Source organism: Salmo salar, chromosome 23 (genome assembly GCF_965601325.2).
Source record: "Salmo salar chromosome 23, fSalSal1, whole genome shotgun sequence".
In the NCBI taxonomy this organism is placed as follows: Eukaryota; Metazoa; Chordata; class Actinopteri; order Salmoniformes; family Salmonidae; genus Salmo; species Salmo salar.
In genome coordinates, this window is record NC_138313.1 from 45086063 (window position 1) to 45106035 (window position 19973).

Consider the following 19973-nt stretch of genomic DNA (forward strand, 5'->3'; position numbering starts at 1 on the left):
GGGAAGTGTTGTATTTTGAGACAGGCTTTTATTTTATTTTTTTAATTTAATCTTTATTTAACTAGGCAAGTCAGTTAAGAACAAATTCTTATTTACAATGACGGCCTACCCCGGCCAAACTCGGATGACGCCGGGCCAATTGTGCGCCGCCCTATTGGACTCCCAATCACGGCTGGATGTGATGCAGCCTGGAATCAAACCAGGGACTGCAGTGACGCCTCTATCACTGAGATGCAGTGGCTTAGACCTTGAATAAGCTAAGTAGCCAATAGGCAGAGTAGCATCATTTGTCTGTAATAATTGTATTGGAATAATAGTACATTTTATTTTGTAACATGGTTTCTTACAAACACAACATTTTCAGTCACCTGCTTGTCTGAAGGACAAGTGGATAAATGGGTTAATGTCAAGCACTGCATGTTTTTTTCCCAAAAGTCTCATGGAATGTAGGCCTACATTGAACACCACACATTGGCTGCTACTGTAGGCTGAATGATAGAACAGCTATTTCCATGTTAAAATGTTATGGGATGCATTTTCTCCATTGTTTTTGATGGTAGACCACTCTGGTAGGCCTACATTATGAACAAATATCCACAGTAACCTACTTGGCCACTGTTTAAAACTGTAACTTAAAGCAGGTACAGCCTCAGTGTTGACAGTAAAACTGTAACTTAAAGCAGGTACAGCCTCAGTGTTCACAGTAAAACTGTAACTTAAAGCAGGTACAGCCTCAGTGTTCACAGTAAAACTATCTTAAAGCGGCTACAGCCTCAGTGTTGATAGTAAAACTAACTTAAAGCGGGAACAGCCTCAGTGTTCACAGTAAACGGACGCTGGATGTTGCACAGAATTTTCACAATGTTTAAATTTGTGCTCAGCAGACCTGAAATGGCAGATTTTTTTTTAGGTAACATTGATTACAGTTCATATGAGGAAATCAGTCAATTGAAATAAACTGATTAGGTCCTAATCTATGTTTGTCACATGACTGGGAATACAGATACCTCACAATGGGCCTCAGGATTTCGTCATGGTATTTTTGTGGATTGATAAAATGCAATTGTGTTCGTTGTCTGTAGCTTATGCCTGTCCGTACCATAACCCCACCGCCACCATGGGGCACTCTGTTCACAACGTTGACATCAGCAAACCGCACACCCACACGATGCCATACACGCTGTCTGCGGTTGTGAGGCAGGTTGGACGTACTGCCAAATTCTCTATAATGACATTGGAGGCGGCTTACGGTAGAGAAATTAACATTACATTCTCTGGCACAGCTCTGGTGGAGATTCCTGCAGTCATCATGACAATTGCACGCTCCCTCAAAACTTGAGACCTCTGACATTGTTGTGTGGCAAAACTACACATTTTAGAGTGGCCTTATTGTCCCCAGCAAAAGGTGCACCTGTGTAATAATCATGTTTAATCAGCTTCTTGAAATGCCACACCTGTCAGGTGGATGGATTATTTTAGCAAAGGCGAAACGGTCACTAACAGGGATGTAAACAAATTTGTGCACCAAATTTGAGAGAAATAAACTTTTAGTGCATATGAAACATTTCTGGGATCATTTTTATTTCAGCTCATGAAAAACATAGGACCAACACTTTTACATGTTGTTTATATTTTCGCTCAGTATAGTTTATCCCCTTTTGGACCCTGATGAGATCATTGAGAGTGAGAAGACACCAGACAATCTGTAACCTTTGTACACCATTCATTCACCATATGAGACACTTGACGCCACGAGTAAAAGGCTTGGAGACCGAAAGGAATTGCAACATGAATTGTAGATGATTGAAATATCTTATTACTGTAATGGATCTCCAGACATGCATTTGCATCCAAAGATTAGCAAGCTGAAAAATATACACACCAATCTGTTAAGCGAGACACACCTACAGTCAGATCAGTGTGTATTAGAAGCATCCTACTCAATAATGTACTCTCTTCTCACGATTGAAGTCTCAAACCAAGCACTACTTTTAAAATTATTTTATGTATTAATACAGTGTTATACTTAGAAATGTGTTGCAAAGAACAAAACATTTAACGTAAATAAAACTCAAATAAATAATGTCAGCCACACAGGAAAAAGAAAACTAGTGTGTTATCATCATATCAAAATAAAATAGTACGTATATGCCATAATAAATAGTCTATTAGTACAAAAATACATTTCAGTAGAACGGAGCTTTCAGCATCACAAATGGAGAGGGACCGGCTCCTTAAAGCAGCTCCCCTCAAGTACAGATCTTTTAAAATGATTTAAAACAAGCACTTTTTCTATTTTTTTTTTTGTAAATAAGAAAAAAAATGTTATTTCTGATTGTTAGAAATTCCTTTTAAGTAGTAGTGTTGTGTGGGTATGTATGATGGTAGAAAAGTTGGATTTTATTACTGCTTACTGTAGGTCAGTTCCAAGGCTCACGGTAGGTATGTATAACCAGAATACAAACACAACCAATTAAATCATCACTTTCTCTCGCTTTTTTTTTAAAACTTTTATACAAAATAACAAATGTAGAAAAGTTAATTTACAGCGAACCAAGGCCATATGCTAGCATTATGTACAGCCACAATTTAAACATGTTTTTGTTTAGTATTTTCTCAAACTTCAATATGCATAGCAGGAAAAGAAAGCATTACCGCTTCAATCAGCCTCAAATATTATGGTATGCTAAATCCAAGTTCACTGATATAATGGGTTGAAAATGCAGAGAAATGCTACTTTTTTTTTTTACTTCCATAATTGATCAATCACTACAACTTAAAAATATCTGTTTTTAAGTAAGTCTTTATACTGAAAAAAAAAGTTACTATGCATATAAGGCAGCACTGCTTGCAGTGTAAGATGGGACTTTTAATGTGTTTGAACTTAGTAGTAAGCAGGCTTCTGGACCTGAGTCATAGCACATGCATAGAGATGTAGACAGCTGCAGGAGTTTGTCAAATCAAGTCAGTTACATGTATCTACGGTAAAACATAACTACAAAATATTCACTTCTTCTAAACATGGAGAGAAATCCCATTTGACCAACCAAACAGGGGCATCCAATGCCAATACTTTACCTTCAGTCTTCAGTATTATACCTTCATAAACGACGCCTACAGTACTTAAATCTCCAATCTTCCTTCACAACCCTTGTTGAGATGAGATCATCTGCAAATCCTTAGCTATCCTTCAAGAGAGAAACGCATGACCACAGACAACCTCACAAACAAAAAATGTTTTTGCATATATCGACTTTTTTGTTTGTGAGTGCATACATTAAATTGGAAAATTTCCGTTGCAATATTCAAATGATTTTTTTTCCTCAAGAATTCTCCTTATCTAGAATTTTTTCAAAAATGTTATTTTTCTTGCAATTTGCGCAGACTTGGTTTAAAAAAAAAAAATGGCTAAAAATGTCAAAATGAGATTATTCTTCAGTCAGTCTGTGGTACTGTTCATGCATTCCAACAGCTCAATTTTTTAAATATAATATATTTTAGTTTTAAAAAGTTTTTATTTTTTGCAAGCCTTTAGTTAAAGCACCAAAAAAAGGAGGAGGGGGGAGGGGGGGAGGGGGGGGGGGAGAGCACAGCACTGGGATAGGATGCTACGTTGAGACTCCTCCCACTTCAATGGGCCTCCTACCTTGCTGAGTTAATTTTTTTTTTTGGGGGGGGGGGGGCGCAGTAAACAACGCATCAATGTTCAATATTCAAGAATCAAGTTCGTGCTTCATCAAGTCAAGCAGTGCTGCCCCCTGCTGCCTGGGAGGTGGACAACGGGGCAAGGTGGTCACAGCAGCAGGAGAGGAGGGCAACGTTTCAGTCTGTGGCTGCCCCCTGCTCTAACACATTCAGTAACAGGCCAGCTGTCTCCCTCTATGTTCAGAAGTGGTCAATGAGCACAGACACACAGTTGGCTCCCACCAGGTAGTTGGGGTCTCCTGGGAGAGACTTGTTCTGCCATGTCTTGGAGTCACCTGAAGGAATTAGAGAAACAGGAACACAGTTATCGGTCAGTCGGGTTGGTTGCTTGTCTTTCTTATTGTGCTGTTCTTTCCATTTGTTTTAAGGCCCAGTGTTATGTTAAGAGTGACCTACAGGCCGTAAATAACAGCATACGCTGACGAGAACTTACACAAAAAAATCATCATGTATATTGTGTGTGAGGAATGTACGTGCAGTGCCTTGAAAAAGTATTTCTAAACATTGTATTGTGTTAAAGTGGGATTAAAATTTATTTCATTGTCATTTTTTGGTTAACATTCTACACAAAATACTGACTGTAATACAGTATCCTAACCCTGACTAATACAGTATCCTAACCCTAACCCTGACTAATACAGTATCCTAACCCTAACTAATACAGTATCCTAATCCTAACACTGACTGTAATACAGTACCTCCCTAACCCCCGCCTAACCCTAACTAATACAGTATCCTAACCCTAACTAATACAGTATCCTAACCCTAACTAATACAGTATCCTAACCCTACCCGACTAATACAGCCTACCCTCCCGCTAACGCCTAACCCTCAATACAGTATCCTAATCCTAACACTGACTGTAATACAGTATCCTAACCCTAACCCTAACTAATACAGTATCCTAACCCTAACTAATACAGTATCCTAACCCTAACACTGACTGTAATACAGTATCCTAACCCTAACTAATACAGTATCCTAACCCTAACCCTGACTAATACAGTATCCTAACCCTGACTAATACAGTATCCTAACCCTAACTAATACAGTATCCTAACCCTGACTAATACAGTATCCTAACCCTAACACTGACTGTAATACAGTATCCTAACCCTAACTAATACAGTATCCTAACCCTAACTAATACAGTACCCTAACCCCAATACTGACTAATACAGTATCCTAACCCTAACTAATACAGTATCCTAACCCCAATACTGACTAATACAGTATCCTAACCCTAACTAATACAGTATCCTAACCCTAACACTGACTGTAATACAGTATCCTAACCCTGACTAATACAGTATCCTAACCCTAACACTGACTGTAATACAGTATCCTAACCCTAACTAATACAGTATCCTAACCCCAATACTGACTAATACAGTATCCTAACCCCAACACTGACTGTAATACAGTATCCTAACCCCAATACTGACTAATACAGTATCCTAACCCCAACACTGACTGTAATACAGTATCCTAACATTGACTAATACAGTATCCTAACCCCAACACTGACTGTAATACAGTATCCTAACATTGACTAATACAGTATCCTAACCCCAACACTGACTGTAATACAGTATCCTAACATTGACTAATACAGTATCCTAACCCCAACTGTAGTTCCCTGTCTTCTTGGTAAGCAACTCCAGTGTAGATTTGGCCTTGTGTTGTAGGTGAATTCCTCTCCCAGTATGCTGTAAAGCAGACTGCAGCAGGTTTTCTTTTACGATTTTGCCTGTGCTTAGCTCTATCCTGTTTCTTTTTATCCTGAAAAACTCCCCAGCATTGGCCGATGTCAAGCATACCCATACCATGATGCAGCCACCACCATGCTTGAAAATGAGGAAGCAGTTACTCAGTGATATTTTTTATTTTTGATGCATGTTTTGGAATATTTTTTATATATTTTATATATTAAATGTCTGATTTGTTATTGTTACCCATCACTGCCCTTCTTTACGAGGCTTTTGAAAAATTCCCTGTTTTTTTTTGCAGTTGAAACTGTGCTTGAAACCAATACTTGACTGAGGGACCTTATGTATGGGGGACAGAGGACAGGTTAGTCATTAAAACATCAAGTTAACCCTTATTATTTCACACAGAGAATCCATGTCATTTATGTGATTTGTTAAGCCAAATTTTAGTCCTGAAATAATTTAGGCTTGCCTAAACAAAGGGGCTGAATACTTATGTATTTATTAAGATAAATAAATAAAAATGCATCTAATTTTTCTTCTACTTAGAGAGTATTTTGTGTAGATTGTTGACAAACATGTACAATTAAATCCCACTTTGTAATAATAAACATGTGAAGAAATCCAAGGGGTGTGAATACTTTTGCAAGGCAGATGCTGTACATAAACCCATTATAGCTTCACATTTCAGAACTACATACTCAAAACATTTTGTTACTAAAGTGCTATATATGTTAAAAACATTACTAGGCTGTATGTACACTGCCGTTCTGCGTGTTAAATTACCATTACTAGGCTGTATGTACACTACCGTTCAAAAGTTTAAGGTCACTTAGAAATGTCCTTGTTTTTGAAAGAAAAGCTTTTTTTTTTGTCCATTAAAATAACATCAAATTGATCAGAAATACAGTGTAGACATTGTTAATGTTGTAAATGACTATTGTAGCTGGAAACGGATGATTTTTAATATAATATCTACATAGGCGTACAGAGGCCCATTATCAGCAACCATCACTCCTGTGTTCCAATGGCACGTTGTGTTAGCTAATCCAAGTTTATCATTTAAAAGGCAAATTTATCATTAGAAAACCCTTTTGCAATTATGTTAGCACAGCTGAAAACTGTTGTTCGGATTAAAGAAGCAATAAAACTGGCCTTCTTTAGACTAGTTGAGTATCTGGAGCATCAGCATTTGTGGTTTTGACTGCAGGCTCAAAATGGCTAGAAACAAATAACTTTCTTCTGAAACTCGTCAGTCTATTCTTGTTCTGAGAAATGAAGGCTATTCCATGAGAGAAATTGCCAAGAAACTGAAGATCTCGTACAACGCTGTGTACTACTCCCTTCGCAGAACAGCGCAACCTGACTAACCAGAATAGCAAGAGGAGTGGGAGGCCCGGTGCACAACTAAGCAAGAGGACAAGTACATTAGAGTGTCTTGTTTGAGAAACAGACGCCTCACAAGTCCTCAACTGGCAGCTTCATTAAATAGTACCCGCAAAACACCAGTCTCAACATCAACAGTGAAGAGGCGACTCCAGGATGCTGGCCTTCTAGGCAGAGTTGCAAAGAAAAAGCCACATCTCAGACTGGCCAATAAAAATAAAAGATTAAGATGGGCAGCAGAACACAGACACTGGACAGAGGAATATTGGAAAAAAGTGTTATGGACAGACAACTTGAAGTTTGAGGTGTTCGGATCACAAAGAAGAACATATGTTGGAGGAGTGTTTGACGCCATCTGTCAAGCATGGTGGAGGCAATGTGACGGTCTGGGGGTGCTTTGGTGGTGGTAAAGTGGGAGATTTGTACAGGGTAAAAGGGATCTTGAAGAAGGAATGCTATCACTCCATTTTGCAATGCCATGCCATACCATGTGGACGGCGCATAATTGGAGCCAATTTCCTCCTACAACAGGACAATGACCCAATGCACAGCTCCAAACTATGTAAGAACTATTTAGGGAAGAAGCAGTCAGCTGGTGTTCTGTCTATAATGGAGTGGCCAGCACAGTCACCGGATCTCAACCCTATTGAGCTGTTGTGGGAGCAGCTTGACCGTATGGTACGTAAGAAGTGCCCATCAAGCCAATCCAACTTGTGAGAGGAGCTTCAGGAAGCATGGGGTGAAATCTCTTCAGATTACCTCAACAAATTGACAACTAGAATGCCAAAGGTCTGCAAGGCTGTAATTGCTGCAAATGGAGGATTCTTTGACGAAGGCAAAGTTTGAAGGACACAATTATTATTTCAATTAAAAATCATTATTTATAACCTTGTCAACGTTTTGACTATATTTCCTATTCATTTTGTAACTCATTTCATTATGTTTTCATGGAAAACAAGGACATTTCTAAGTGAGCCCAAACCTTTGAACGGTAGTGTATGTAAGGTGTAACAACAACACAGGCTATTTTCATAATCCTCACATTGTAACTACTGTGGGAAATAACTAAGTAGGTGAGTGATACAAATGTTTAGAGTGTTACAAAACCCCATAAAGAAAATGCAATGTTGTGACTAGAAAATTGAATGACTGGAACCTGGAAACCAGTAGAAACCAGTAGAAACCAGTAGAAACCAGTAGATGAGATTATTCAAAAGTGTGATAATGATGATGATGAACAAGCCAGATCTTTCTTTTGCAGGGTTGGGGTCAATTCCATTTCAATTCAGGAAGTGATTTGATTTTTAATAGTTTTTTAAAAAATATTGGAATTAAAGAGCTTCTCATTCTCGGTTTATTGAGAAATCATTAAAAAAAGTAAGTTTACTTGACTGACTGAACTGACCCCAGAACCTTCTCCCCAGCGACACCCATAGAGTTGGAAAGACAGCCCGCCCCTGATCCAATGTACTCTTATCCAACTCTATGGTGACCCCTCCTCAATCACAACACCAACCAATCACACAAGCCACCCGAAGCCCCGACCCAACCCCCAACCAATCACACAAGCCACCCGAAACCCCGGCCCAACCCCCAAAAGGACAGAGAGAGGACAGCGTACCCGACGAGGAGTCGGAGGATTTTAGAGCAAAAGACCAGCCATCGGGGGTCATAGACGCACAGTGAGGTAGCCGCAGCTCCACCGGCTTCAGGAACTTGAGGCCGTGAGGGCCACACATCACCAGAGGGCTGAGCAGGGTCTCTCCTGGATGGAATAGACAGAGGCAAGAATTATATATTTTCTATTTTGTCTTTAAGGGGAACGGAATTCTGCTCTCCTTTCATATTTAAGATAGACAGATCTTGAGAAAGGAGGAGACAGTTGAAAGGGATCGAACCCCTGTCTCCAGGGTCCTGAGTTAGCAGCACTGTAGCTAGAGCAACAAGAGTAAGATGTACTATCCAGCGGGCATAGTGATTAAGAAAACACTAGACACATACCTTTCTCCTTGTCCAGGGGGGGCAGGATGCTGTTGTCCCTGCAGACCTTGAAGTAGATCTCCTGTTCTACGCTGTCGGGGATGGCTCCCTGGGGGATGATGATGCTGACTCCCGTCTCAATGGAGCTCAGCACCCCGCCGTTACAGTTAAAGATCCCCCGGGCCGTGGCCACCACTGTGTGACCTTCATCCTCCTCATCATCCCCCAGAACACTGGGGTAGAGAGAGGTGTGACTGTTAGTTACTATCTATACTGTATAGAACACTGGGGTAGAGAGAGGTGTGACTGTTAGTTACTATCTATACTGTATAGAACACTGGGGTAGAGAGAGGTGTGACTGTTAGTTACTATCTATACTGTATAGAACACTGGGGTAGAGAGAGGTGTGACTGTTAGTTACTATCTATACTGTATAGAACACTGGGGTAGAGAGAGGTGTGACTGTTAGTTACTATCTATACTGTATAGAACACTGGGGTAGAGAGAGGTGTGACTGTTAGTTACTATCTATACTGTATAGAACACTGGGGTAGAGAGAGGTGTGACTGTTAGTTACTATCTATACTGTATAGAACACTGGGGTAGAGAGAGGTGTGACTGTTAGTTACTATCTATACTGTATAGAACACTGGGGTAGAGAGAGGTGTGACTGTTAGTTACTATCTATACTGTATAGAACACTGGGGTAGAGAGAGGTGTGACTGTTAGTTACTATCTATACTGTATAGAACACTGGGGTAGAGAGAGGTGTGACTGTTAGTTACTATCTATACTGTATAGAACACTGGGGTAGAGAGAGGTGTGACTGTTAGTTACTATCTATACTGTATAGAACACTGGGGTAGAGAGAGGTGTGACTGTTAGTTACTATCTATACTGTATAGAACACTGGGGTAGAGAGAGGTGTGACTGTTAGTTACTATCTATACTGTATAGAACACTGGGGTAGAGAGAGGTGTGACTGTTAGTTACTATCTATACTGTATAGAACACTGGGGTAGAGAGAGGTGTGACTGTTAGTTACTATCTATACTGTATAGAACACTGGGGTAGAGAGAGGTGTGACTGTTAGTTACTATCTATACTGTATAGAACACTGGGGTAGAGAGAGGTGTGACTGTTAGTTACTATCTATACTGTATAGAACACTGGGGTAGAGAGAGGTGTGACTGTTAGTTACTATCTATACTGTATAGAACACTGGGGTAGAGAGAGGTGTGACTGTTAGTTACTATCTATACTGTATAGAACACTGGGGTAGAGAGAGGTGTGACTGTTAGTTACTATCTATACTGTATAGAACACTGGGGTAGAGAGAGGTGTGACTGTTAGTTACTATCTATACTGTATAGAACACTGGGGTAGAGAGAGGTGTGACTGTTAGTTACTATCTATACTGTATAGAACACTGGGGTAGAGAGAGGTGTGACTGTTAGTTACTATCTATACTGTATAGAACACTGGGGTAGAGAGAGGTGTGACTGTTAGTTACTATCTATACTGTATAGAACACTGGGGTAGAGAGAGGTGTGACTGTTAGTTACTATCTATACTGTATAGAACACTGGGGTAGAGAGAGGTGTGACTGTTAGTTACTATCTATACTGTATAGAACACTGGGGTAGAGAGAGGTGTGACTGTTAGTTACTATCTATACTGTATAGAACACTGGGGTAGAGAGAGGTGTGACTGTTAGTTACTATCTATACTGTATAGAACACTGGGGTAGAGAGAGGTGTGACTGTTAGTTACTATCTATACTGTATAGAACACTGGGGTAGAGAGAGGTGTGACTGTTAGTTACTATCTATACTGTATAGAACACTGGGGTAGAGAGAGGTGTGACTGTTAGTTACTATCTATACTGTATAGAACACAGGGGTAGAGAGAGGTGTGACTGTTAGTTACTATCTATACTGTATAGAACACTGGGGTAGAGAGAGGTGTGACTGTTAGTTACTATCTATACTGTATAGAACACTGGGGTAGAGAGAGGTGTGACTGTTAGTTACTATCTATACTGTATAGAACACTGGGGTAGAGAGAGGTGTGACTGTTAGTTACTATCTATACTGTATAGAACACAGGGGTAGAGAGGAGGGAGGTGAAAGGGGGAGGGGCTGATCTAGAGTGGGGAGAAGGTAGAGGCTGAACAGTGAGTCATGCCAACAGCAGGCTACATAACCAGGCCTCTACATAACCAGGCCCCTACATAACCAGGCCCCTACATAACCAGGCCTCTACATAACCAGGCCCCTACATAACCAGGCCTCTACATAACCAGGCCCCTACATAACCCTGCTACATAACCAGGCCCCTACATAACCCTGCTACATAACCAGGCCCCTACATAACCCTGCTACATAACCAGGCCCCTACATAACCCTGCTACATAACCAGGCCCCTACATAACCCTGCTACATAACCAGGCCCCTACATAACCCTGCTACATAACCAGACCTCTACATAACCCTGCTACATAACCAGGCCCCTACATAACCCTGCTACATAACCAGGTCCCTACATAACCCTGCTACATAACCAGGCCCCTACATAACCAGGCCTCTACATAACCAGGCCCCTACATAACCAGGCCCCTACATAACCCTGCTACATAACCAGGCCCCTACATAACCCTGCTAAATAACCAGGTCCCTACATAACCCTGCTACATAACCAGGCCCCTACATAACCAGGCCTCTACATAACCAGGCCCCTACATAACCCTGCTACATAACCAGGCCCCTACATATCCCTGCTACATAACCAGACCTCTACATAACCCTGCTACATAACCAGGCCCCTACATAACCCTGCTACATAACCAGGCCTCTACATAACCAGGCCCCTACATAACCAGGCCCCTACATAACCCTGCTACATAACCAGGCCTCTACATAAGCAGGTCCCTACATGACCCTGCTACATAACCAGGCCCCTACATAACCCTGCTACATAACCAGGCCTCTACATAACCAGGCCCCTACATAACCAGGCCCCTACATAACCCTGCTACATAACCAGGCCTCATCATGACCCTGCTACATAACCAGGCCTCTACATAACCAGGCCTCTACATAACCAGGCCCCTACATAACCAGGCCTCTACGTAACCCTGCTACATAACCAGGCCCCTACATAACCCTGCTACATAACCAGGCCCCTACATAACCCTGCTACATAACCAGGCCTCTACATAACCAGGCCTCTACATAACCCTGCTACATAACCAGGCCTCTACATAACCAGGCCTCTACATAACCAGGCCTCTACATAACCAGGCCTCTACATAACCAGGCCTCTACATAACCAGGCCTCTACATAACCAGGCCTCTACATAACCAGGCCTCTACATAACCAGGCTTCTACATAACCAGGCCCCTACATAACCAGGCCCCTACATAACCCTGCTACACAACCAGGCCTCTACACAACCAGGCCTCTACACAACCAGGCCTCTACACAACCAGGCCTCTACACAACCCTACAAGAGCATAACATGCTTTCACACATGTACCATTTTGGCCATTGCTAGCACATGACCCTACAAGATCAGGTAAACGAGTGTTTTGCTGTATGGCAGACAGGTAAATGAGTTTTGGTGTATGAACTGAGTGTTTTGGTGTATGGCAGACAGGTAAATGCGTGTTTTGGTGTATGGAAGACAGGTAAATGAGTGTTTTGCTGTATGCAAGACAGGTAAATGAGTGTTTTGGTGTATGGAAGACAGGTAAATGAGTGTTTTGCTGTATGGAAGACAGGTAAATGAGTGTTTTGGTGTATGGAAGACAGGTAAATGAGTGTTTTGGTGTATGAAAGACAGGTAAATGAGTGTTTTGGTGTATGAAAGACAGGTACATGAGTGTTTTGGTGTATGGAAGACAGGTAAATTAGTGTTTTGGTGTATGGAAGACAGGTACATGAGTGTTTTGGTGTATGGAAGACAGGTAAATGAGTGTTTTGCTGTATGGAACACAGGTAAATGAGTGTTTTGCTGTATGGAAGACAGGTAAATGAGTTTTTGGTGTATGAAATGAGTGTTTTGGTGTATGGAAGACAGGTAAATGAGTGTTTTGGTGTATGGAAGACAGGTAAATGAGTGTTTTGCTGTATGGAAGACAGGTAAATGAGTGTTTTGGTGTATGGAAGACAGGTAAATGAGTGTTTTGGTGTATGGAAGACAGGTAAATGAGTGTTTTGCTGTATGGAAGACAGGTAAATGAGTGTTTTGGTGTATGGAAGACAGGTAAATGAGTGTTTTGGTGTATGAAAGACAGGTAAATGAGTGTTTTGGTGTATGAAAGACAGGTACATGAGTGTTTTGGTGTATGGAAGACAGGTAAATTAGTGTTTTGGTGTATGGAAGACAGGTACATGAGTGTTTTGGTGTATGGAAGACAGGTACATGAGTGTTTTGGTGTATGGAAGACAGGTAAATGAGTGTTTTGGTGTATGGAAGACAGGTAAATGAGTGTTTTGGTGTATGAAAGACAGGTAAATGAGTGTTTTGGTGTATGGAAGACAGGTACATGAGTGTTTTGGTGTATGGAAGACAGGTAAATGAGTGTTTTGTTGTATGGAACACAGGTAAATGAGTGTTTTGCTGTATGGAAGACAGGTAAATGAGTGTTTTGCTGTATGGAAGACAGGTAAATGAGTGTTTTGCTGTATGGAAGACAGGTAAATGAGTGTTTTGGTGTATGAAAGACAGGTAAATGAGTGTTTTGGTGTATGGAAGACAGGTACATGAGTGTTTTGGTGTATGGAAGACAGGTAAATGAGTGTTTTGCTGTATGGAAGACAGGTAAATGAGTGTTTTGCTGTATGGAAGACAGGTAAATGAGTGTTTTGCTGTATGGAAGACAGGTAAATGAGTGTTTTGCTGTATGGAAGACAGGTAAATGAGTGTTTTGTTGTATGGAACAGGTAAATGAGTGTTTTGGTGTATGGAAGACAGGTAAATGAGTGTTTTGTTGTATGGAAGACAGGTAAATGAGTGTTTTGCTTGCTGTATGGAAGACAGGTAAATGAGTGTTTTGGTGTATGGAAGACAGGTAAATGAGTGTTTTGTTGTATGGAACACAGGTAAATGAGTGTTTTGCTGTATGGAACACAGGTAAATGAGTGTTTTGTTGTATGGAACACAGGTAAATGAGTGTTTTGGTGTATGGAAGACAGGTAAATGAGTGTTTTGCTGTATGGAAGACAGGTAAATGAGTGTTTTGCTGTATGGAAGACAGGTAAATGAGTGTTTTGCTGTATGGAAGACAGGTAAATGAGTGTTTTGCTGTATGGAAGACAGGTAAATGAGTGTTTTGCTGTATGGAAGACAGGTAAATGAGTGTTTTGCTGTATGGAAGACAGGTAAATGAGTGTTTTGCTGTATGGGGAAGAGAGGTGGATCTAAAGGCAAAGCTATAGGCGGAGCTAAAGGAGTCCTCCACCACAGAAGTCACAGAGGTCACTACAAGGTCAGAACTCAGAACCATGATTTAGTACATCTGTAAATATGATGCTGCAGATGTCCCAGTGATTTAATGAGAACTGTGTTGGGTGGCTGGGGCTAGAGGCATAACAACGAGGTCTCTGCTAAATGACCATATTGGAACAACCTTGTCAAACAAACACCTTGTTAAGAGGTTTGGAACTCTTGGGATAACCGTTAACAGTCACCTGATCAGGTGACCCCCCCCCCCCCCGCGCCATATCCTTACCTGACAGGTATGGCCTTGGGAACAGCATTGTTGACTAGGTTGTTGTGCTGCTGGTACTTGGGCCCCCTGTTGTCCATGGTGCGTGTGAACGTGTCCAGCCCACTGTCGTGGTCCAGGGCCTGAGGAGACAGCGGAGGCTTGGTCCTGCTGTTGTTGTTGACCACACTGGGTTTGGGGTTGCTGCTACTGATCAGGAGGTCGTTGGGGAGGAGGTTGTGGTTGAACTTGGGGCTCTCAAACTTCCTCTCGAAGGGCCGGGCCGAGGAGGTGTACGGCTTAGGGACGTATCGGTTGTAGCTTTGTGGGGTGGGGGTGGTTCCAGGGGTTTTTGGGGGTGCGTCGGTGCCGTTGACCCCCACTGGGGACCTCTGGGCCAGGTAGGGCTGGGAAGGGAGATCCTGGAGGGTAGAGGGGCGAAGGCCGGAGAGATCGTGTTTGGGAGAGGCGCTGAGGAGCTGGTCGGGCTGTGAGTTCACTAGAGAGAGAGGGGAAGGGCTGTGAGTTCACTAGAGAGAGAGGGGAAGGGATGTGAGTTCACTAGAGAGAGAGGGGAAGGGATGTGAGTTCACTAGAGAGAGAGGGGAAGAGATGTGAGTTCACTAGAGAGAGAGGGGAAGGGATGTGAGTTCACTAGAGAGAGAGGGGAAGGGATGTGAGTTCACTAGAGAGAGAGGGGAAGGGATGTGAGTTCACTAGAGAGAGAGGGGAAGGGATGTGAGTTCACTAGAGAGAGAGGGGAAGGGATGTGAGTTCACTAGAGAGAGAGGGGAAGGGATGTGAGTTCACTAGAGAGAGAGGGGAAGGGCTGTGAGTTCACTAGAGAGAGAGGGGAAGGGCTGTGAGTTCACTAGAGAGAGAGGGGAAGGGATGTGAGTTCACTAGAGAGAGAGGGGAAGGGATGTGAGTTCACTAGAGAGAGAGGGGAAGGGATGTGAGTTCACTAGAGAGAGAGGGGAAGGGATGTGAGTTCACTAGAGAGAGAGGGGAAGGGATGTGAGTTCACTAGAGAGAGAGGGGAAGGGATGTGAGTTCACTAGAGAGAGAGGGGAAGGGATGTGAGTTCACTAGAGAGAGAGGGGAAGGGATGTGAGTTCACTAGAGAGAGAGGGGAAGGGATGTGAGTTCACTAGAGAGAGAGGGGAAGGGATGTGAGTTCACTAGAGAGAGAGGGGAAGGGATGTGAGTTCACTAGAGAGAGAGGGGAAGGGATGTGAGTTCACTAGAGAGAGAGGGGAAGGGATGTGAGTTCACTAGAGAGAGAGGGGAAGGGATGTGAGTTCACTAGAGAGAGAGGGGAAGGGATGTGAGTTCACTAGAGAGAGAGGGGAAGGGCTGTGAGTTCACCAGAGAGAGAGGGGAAGGGATGTGAGTTCACTAGAGAGAGAGGGGAAGGGATGTGAGTTCACTAGAGAGAGAGGGGAAGGGATGTGAGTTCACTAGAGAGAGAGGGGAAGGGATGTGAGTTCACTAGAGAGAGAGGGGAAGGGATGTGAGTTCACCAGAGAGAGAGGGGAAGGGCTGTGAGTTCACTAGAGAGAGAGGGGAAGGGATGTGAGTTCACTAGAGAGAGAGGGGAAGGGATGTGAGTTCACTAGAGAGAGAGGGGAAGGGATGTGAGTTCACTAGAGAGAGAGGGGAAGGGATGTGAGTTCACCAGAGAGAGAGGGGAAGGGATGTGAGTTCACTAGAGAGAGAGGGGAAGGGATGTGAGTTCACTAGAGAGAGAGGGGAAGGGATGTGAGTTCACTAGAGAGAGAGGGGAAGGGATGTGAGTTCACTAGAGAGAGAGGGGAAGGGATGTGAGTTCACTAGAGAGAGAGGGGAAGGGATGTGAGTTCACTAGAGAGAGAGGGGAAGGGATGTGAGTTCACTAGAGAGAGGGGGGAAGGGATGTGAGTTCACTAGAGAGAGAGGGGAAGGGCTGTGAGTTCACTAGAGAGAGAGGGGAAGGGATGTGAGCACCGTGATACAGCCTAGATTCAGCCTTTACACTTCTATACAGCCACAAGTCTACCACACTATTACATGGTAGAGATGCTTTTAGTAGCCACCAGAAAAATCACAAGTGAATTCTTAGTACTTTGCTGGATTAAAAAGGCTACATGACATCATCATGGTTCATTACCATCATTGGTGGTGAGTTTGGGCAGGCTGTTGGGTGGTACGGCAGGGCTGGGGGGTCCGTATTGGGAGACAGGACTGATCTGGGGGAGCGGATCGTACCTCTCTACCGGACTCACCTTCTCCACAGACTCCGTCCTAAAACACAGACACGGCAGAAGGTGTTTGAGATCATTGCAGTGAAATTGTGCAGAATGATTTAATCTACTAATCAGTGTCACCTTGAAGCTCCAATAAGTCATTATGCGATGAAGATGAGCAGTTCTGCCTCAGGACATGTGACGCTGACAGTCAGCCTGATCTCTGACCATATTGATTGTACTTCCCCTCTCAGATCTGCCTTGGGGCTGGGCACTGATTTGGGTCGTGTGTACCTGTTGTAGGGGTTATGGGTAGTGTAGTGTTCCTGTTGTAGGGGTTATGGGCAGTGTAGTGTTCCTGTTGTAGGGGTTATGGGTAGTGTAGTGTTCCTGTTGTAGGGGTTATGGGTAGTGTAGTGTTCCTGTTGTAGGGGTTATGGGTAGTGTAGTGTACCTGTTGTAGGGGTTATGGGTAGTGTAGTGTTCCTGTTGTAGGGGTTATGGGTAGTGTAGTGTTCCTGTTGTAGGGGTTATGGGTAGTGTACCTGTTGTAGGGGTTATGCGAGTGTAGTGCACCTGTTGTAGGGGTTATGGGTAGTGTAGTGTACCTGTTGTAGGGGTTATGGGTAGTGTAGTGTTCCTGTTGTAGGGGTTATGGGTAGTGTAGTGTACCTGTTGTAGGGGTTATGGGTAGTGTAGTGTACCTGTTGTAGGGGTTATGGGTAGTGTAGTGTACCTGTTGTAGGGGTTATGGGTAGTGTAGTGTACCTGTTGTAGGGGTTATGGGTAGTGTAGTGTACCTGTTGTAGGGGTTATGGGTAGTGTAGTGTACCTGTTGTAGGGGTTATGGGTAGTGTAGTGTACCTGTTGTAGGGGTTATGGGTAGTGTAGTGTACCTGTTGTAGGGGTTATGGGTAGTGTAGTGTACCTGTTGTAGGGGTTATGGGTAGTGTAGTGTTCCTGTTGTAGGGGTTATGGGTAGTGTAGTGTTCCTGTTGTAGGGGTTATGGGTAGTGTAGTGTACCTGTTGTAGGGGTTATGGGTAGTGTAGTGTTCCTGTTGTAGGGGTTATGGGTAATGTAGTGTACCTGTTGTAGGGGTTATGAGTAGTGTACCTGTTGTAAGGGTTATGGGTAATGTAGTGTACCTGTTGTAAGGGTTATGGGTAATGTACCTGTTGTAGGGGTTATGGGTAGTGTACCTGTTGTAGGGGTTATGGGTAGTGTAGTGTACCTGTTGTAGGGGTTATGGGTAGTGTAGTGTCCTGTTGTAGGGGTTATGGGTAATGTAGTGTACCTGTTGTAAGGGTTATGGGTAATGTACCTGTTGTAGGGGTTATGGGTAGTGTAGTGTACCTGTTGTAGGGGTTATGGGTAGTGTAGTGTACCTGTTGTAGGGGTCATGGGTAGTGTAGTGCACTTGTTGTAGGGGTTATGGGTAGTGTACCTGTTGTAGGGGTTATGGGGAGTGTACCTGTTGTAGGGGTTATGGGTAGTGTACCTGTTGTAAGGGTTATGGGTAATGTAGTGTACCTGTTGTAGGGGTTATGGGTAATGTAGTGTACCTGTTGTAGGGGTTATGGGTAGTGTACCTGTTGTAAGGGTTATGGGTAATGTAGTGTACCTGTTGTAGGGGTTATGGGTAATGTAGTGTACCTGTTGTAGGGGTTATGGGTAGTGTGCCTGTTGTAAGGGTTATGGGTAATGTAGTGTACCTGTTGTAGGGGTTATGGGTAATGTACCTGTTGTAGGGGTTATGGGTAGTGTACCTGTTGTAAGGGTTATGGGTAATGTAGTGTACCTGTTGTAGGGGTTATGGGTAATGTACCTGTTGTAGGGGTTATGGGTAGTGTACCTGTTGTAAGGGTTATGGGTAGTGTACCTGTTGTAGGGGTTATGGGTAATGTAGTGTACCTGTTGTAGGGGTTATGGGTAGTGTACCTGTTGTAAGGGTTATGGGTAATGTAGTGTACCTGTTGTAGGGGTTATGGGTAATGTAGTGTACCTGTTGTAGGGGTTATGGGTAATGTACCTGTTGTAAAGGTTATGGGTAGTGTACCTGTTGTAAGGGTTATGGGTAATGTAGTGTACCTGTTGTAGGGGTTATGGGTAATGTAGTGTACCTGTTGTAGGGGTTATGGGTAATGTAGTGTACCTGTTGTAGGGGTTATGGGTAATGTAGTGTACCTGTTGTAGGGGTTATGGGTAATGTACCTGTTGTAGGGGTTATGGGTAGTGTACCTGTTGTAAGGGTTATGGGTAATGTAGTGTACCTGTTGTAGGGGTTATGGGTAATGTACCTGTTGTAGGGGTTATGGGTAGTGTACCTGTTGTAGGGGTTATGGGTAATGTAGTGTACCTGTTGTAGGGGTTATGGGTAGTGTACCTGTTGTAAGGGTTATGGGTAATGTAGTGTACCTGTTGTAAGGGTTATGGGTAATGTACCTGTTGTAGGGGTTATGGGTAGTGTACCTGTTGTAAGGGTTATGGGTAATGTAGTGTACCTGTTGTAGGGGTTATGGGTAGTGTACCTGTTGTAAGGGTTATGGGTAATGTTGTGTACCTGTTGTAAGGGTTATGGGTAATGTACCTGTTGTAAGGGTTATGGGTAGTGTACCTGTTGTAGGGGTTATGGGTAGTGTACCTGTTGTAAGGGTTATGGGTAGTGTACCTGTTGTAAGGGTTATGGGTAGTGTACCTGTTGTAGGGGTTATGGGTAGTGTACCTGTTGTAAGGGTTATGGGTAATGTAGTGTACCTGTTGTAAGGGTTATGGGTAATGTAGTGTACCTGTTGTAGGGGTTATGGGTAGTGTACCTGTTGTAAGGGTTATGGGTAATGTAGTGTACCTGTTGTAGGGGTTATGGGTAGTGTACCTGTTGTAGGGGTTATGGGTAATGTAGTGTACCTGTTGTAGGGGTTATGGGTAGTGTACCTGTTGTAAGGGTTATGGGTAATGTAGTGTACCTGTTGTAAGGGTTATGGGTAATGTACCTGTTGTAAGGGTTATGGGTAGTGTACCTGTTGTAAGGGTTATGGGTAGTGTACCTGTTGTAGGGGTTATGGGTAGTGTACCTGTTGTAGGGGTTATGGGTAGTGTACCTGTTGTAAGGGTTATGGGTAGTGTACCTGTTGTAGGGGTTATGGGTAGTGTACCTGTTGTAGGGGTTATGGGTAGTGTACCTGTTGTAAGGGTTATGGGTAATGTAGTGTACCTGTTGTAGGGGTTATGGGTAATGTAGTGTACCTGTTGTAAGGG

The 19973-nt window shown here is 43.1% G+C and overlaps 1 protein-coding gene across 7 annotated transcripts in view; it reads right to left on the bottom strand.

Annotated features, from left to right (window-relative positions):
* Positions 1-1560: 1560 nt before the first annotated feature.
* Positions 1561-19973, bottom strand: part of LOC106584727 (tight junction protein 1) — a 181610-nt gene continuing 163197 nt past the window's right edge. For 6 of the 7 annotated variants that reach the window (XM_082968166.1, XM_082968169.1, XM_082968165.1 and 3 more), the window contains 5 exons: positions 16641-16774; positions 14516-14990; positions 8802-9013; positions 8422-8565; positions 1561-3980 (listed from right to left, as the gene is read on the bottom strand). In XM_082968166.1, the coding sequence (XP_082824292.1) occupies positions 3886-3980; positions 8422-8565; positions 8802-9013; positions 14516-14990; positions 16641-16774 (1060 nt within the window). In that variant the 3' untranslated portion in view covers positions 1561-3885. Of the gene's footprint in view, positions 3981-8421; positions 8566-8801; positions 9014-14515; positions 14991-16370; positions 16448-16640; positions 16775-19973 lie in introns of those variants that run through there. The other variant, XM_082968172.1, reaches the window with a different exon arrangement.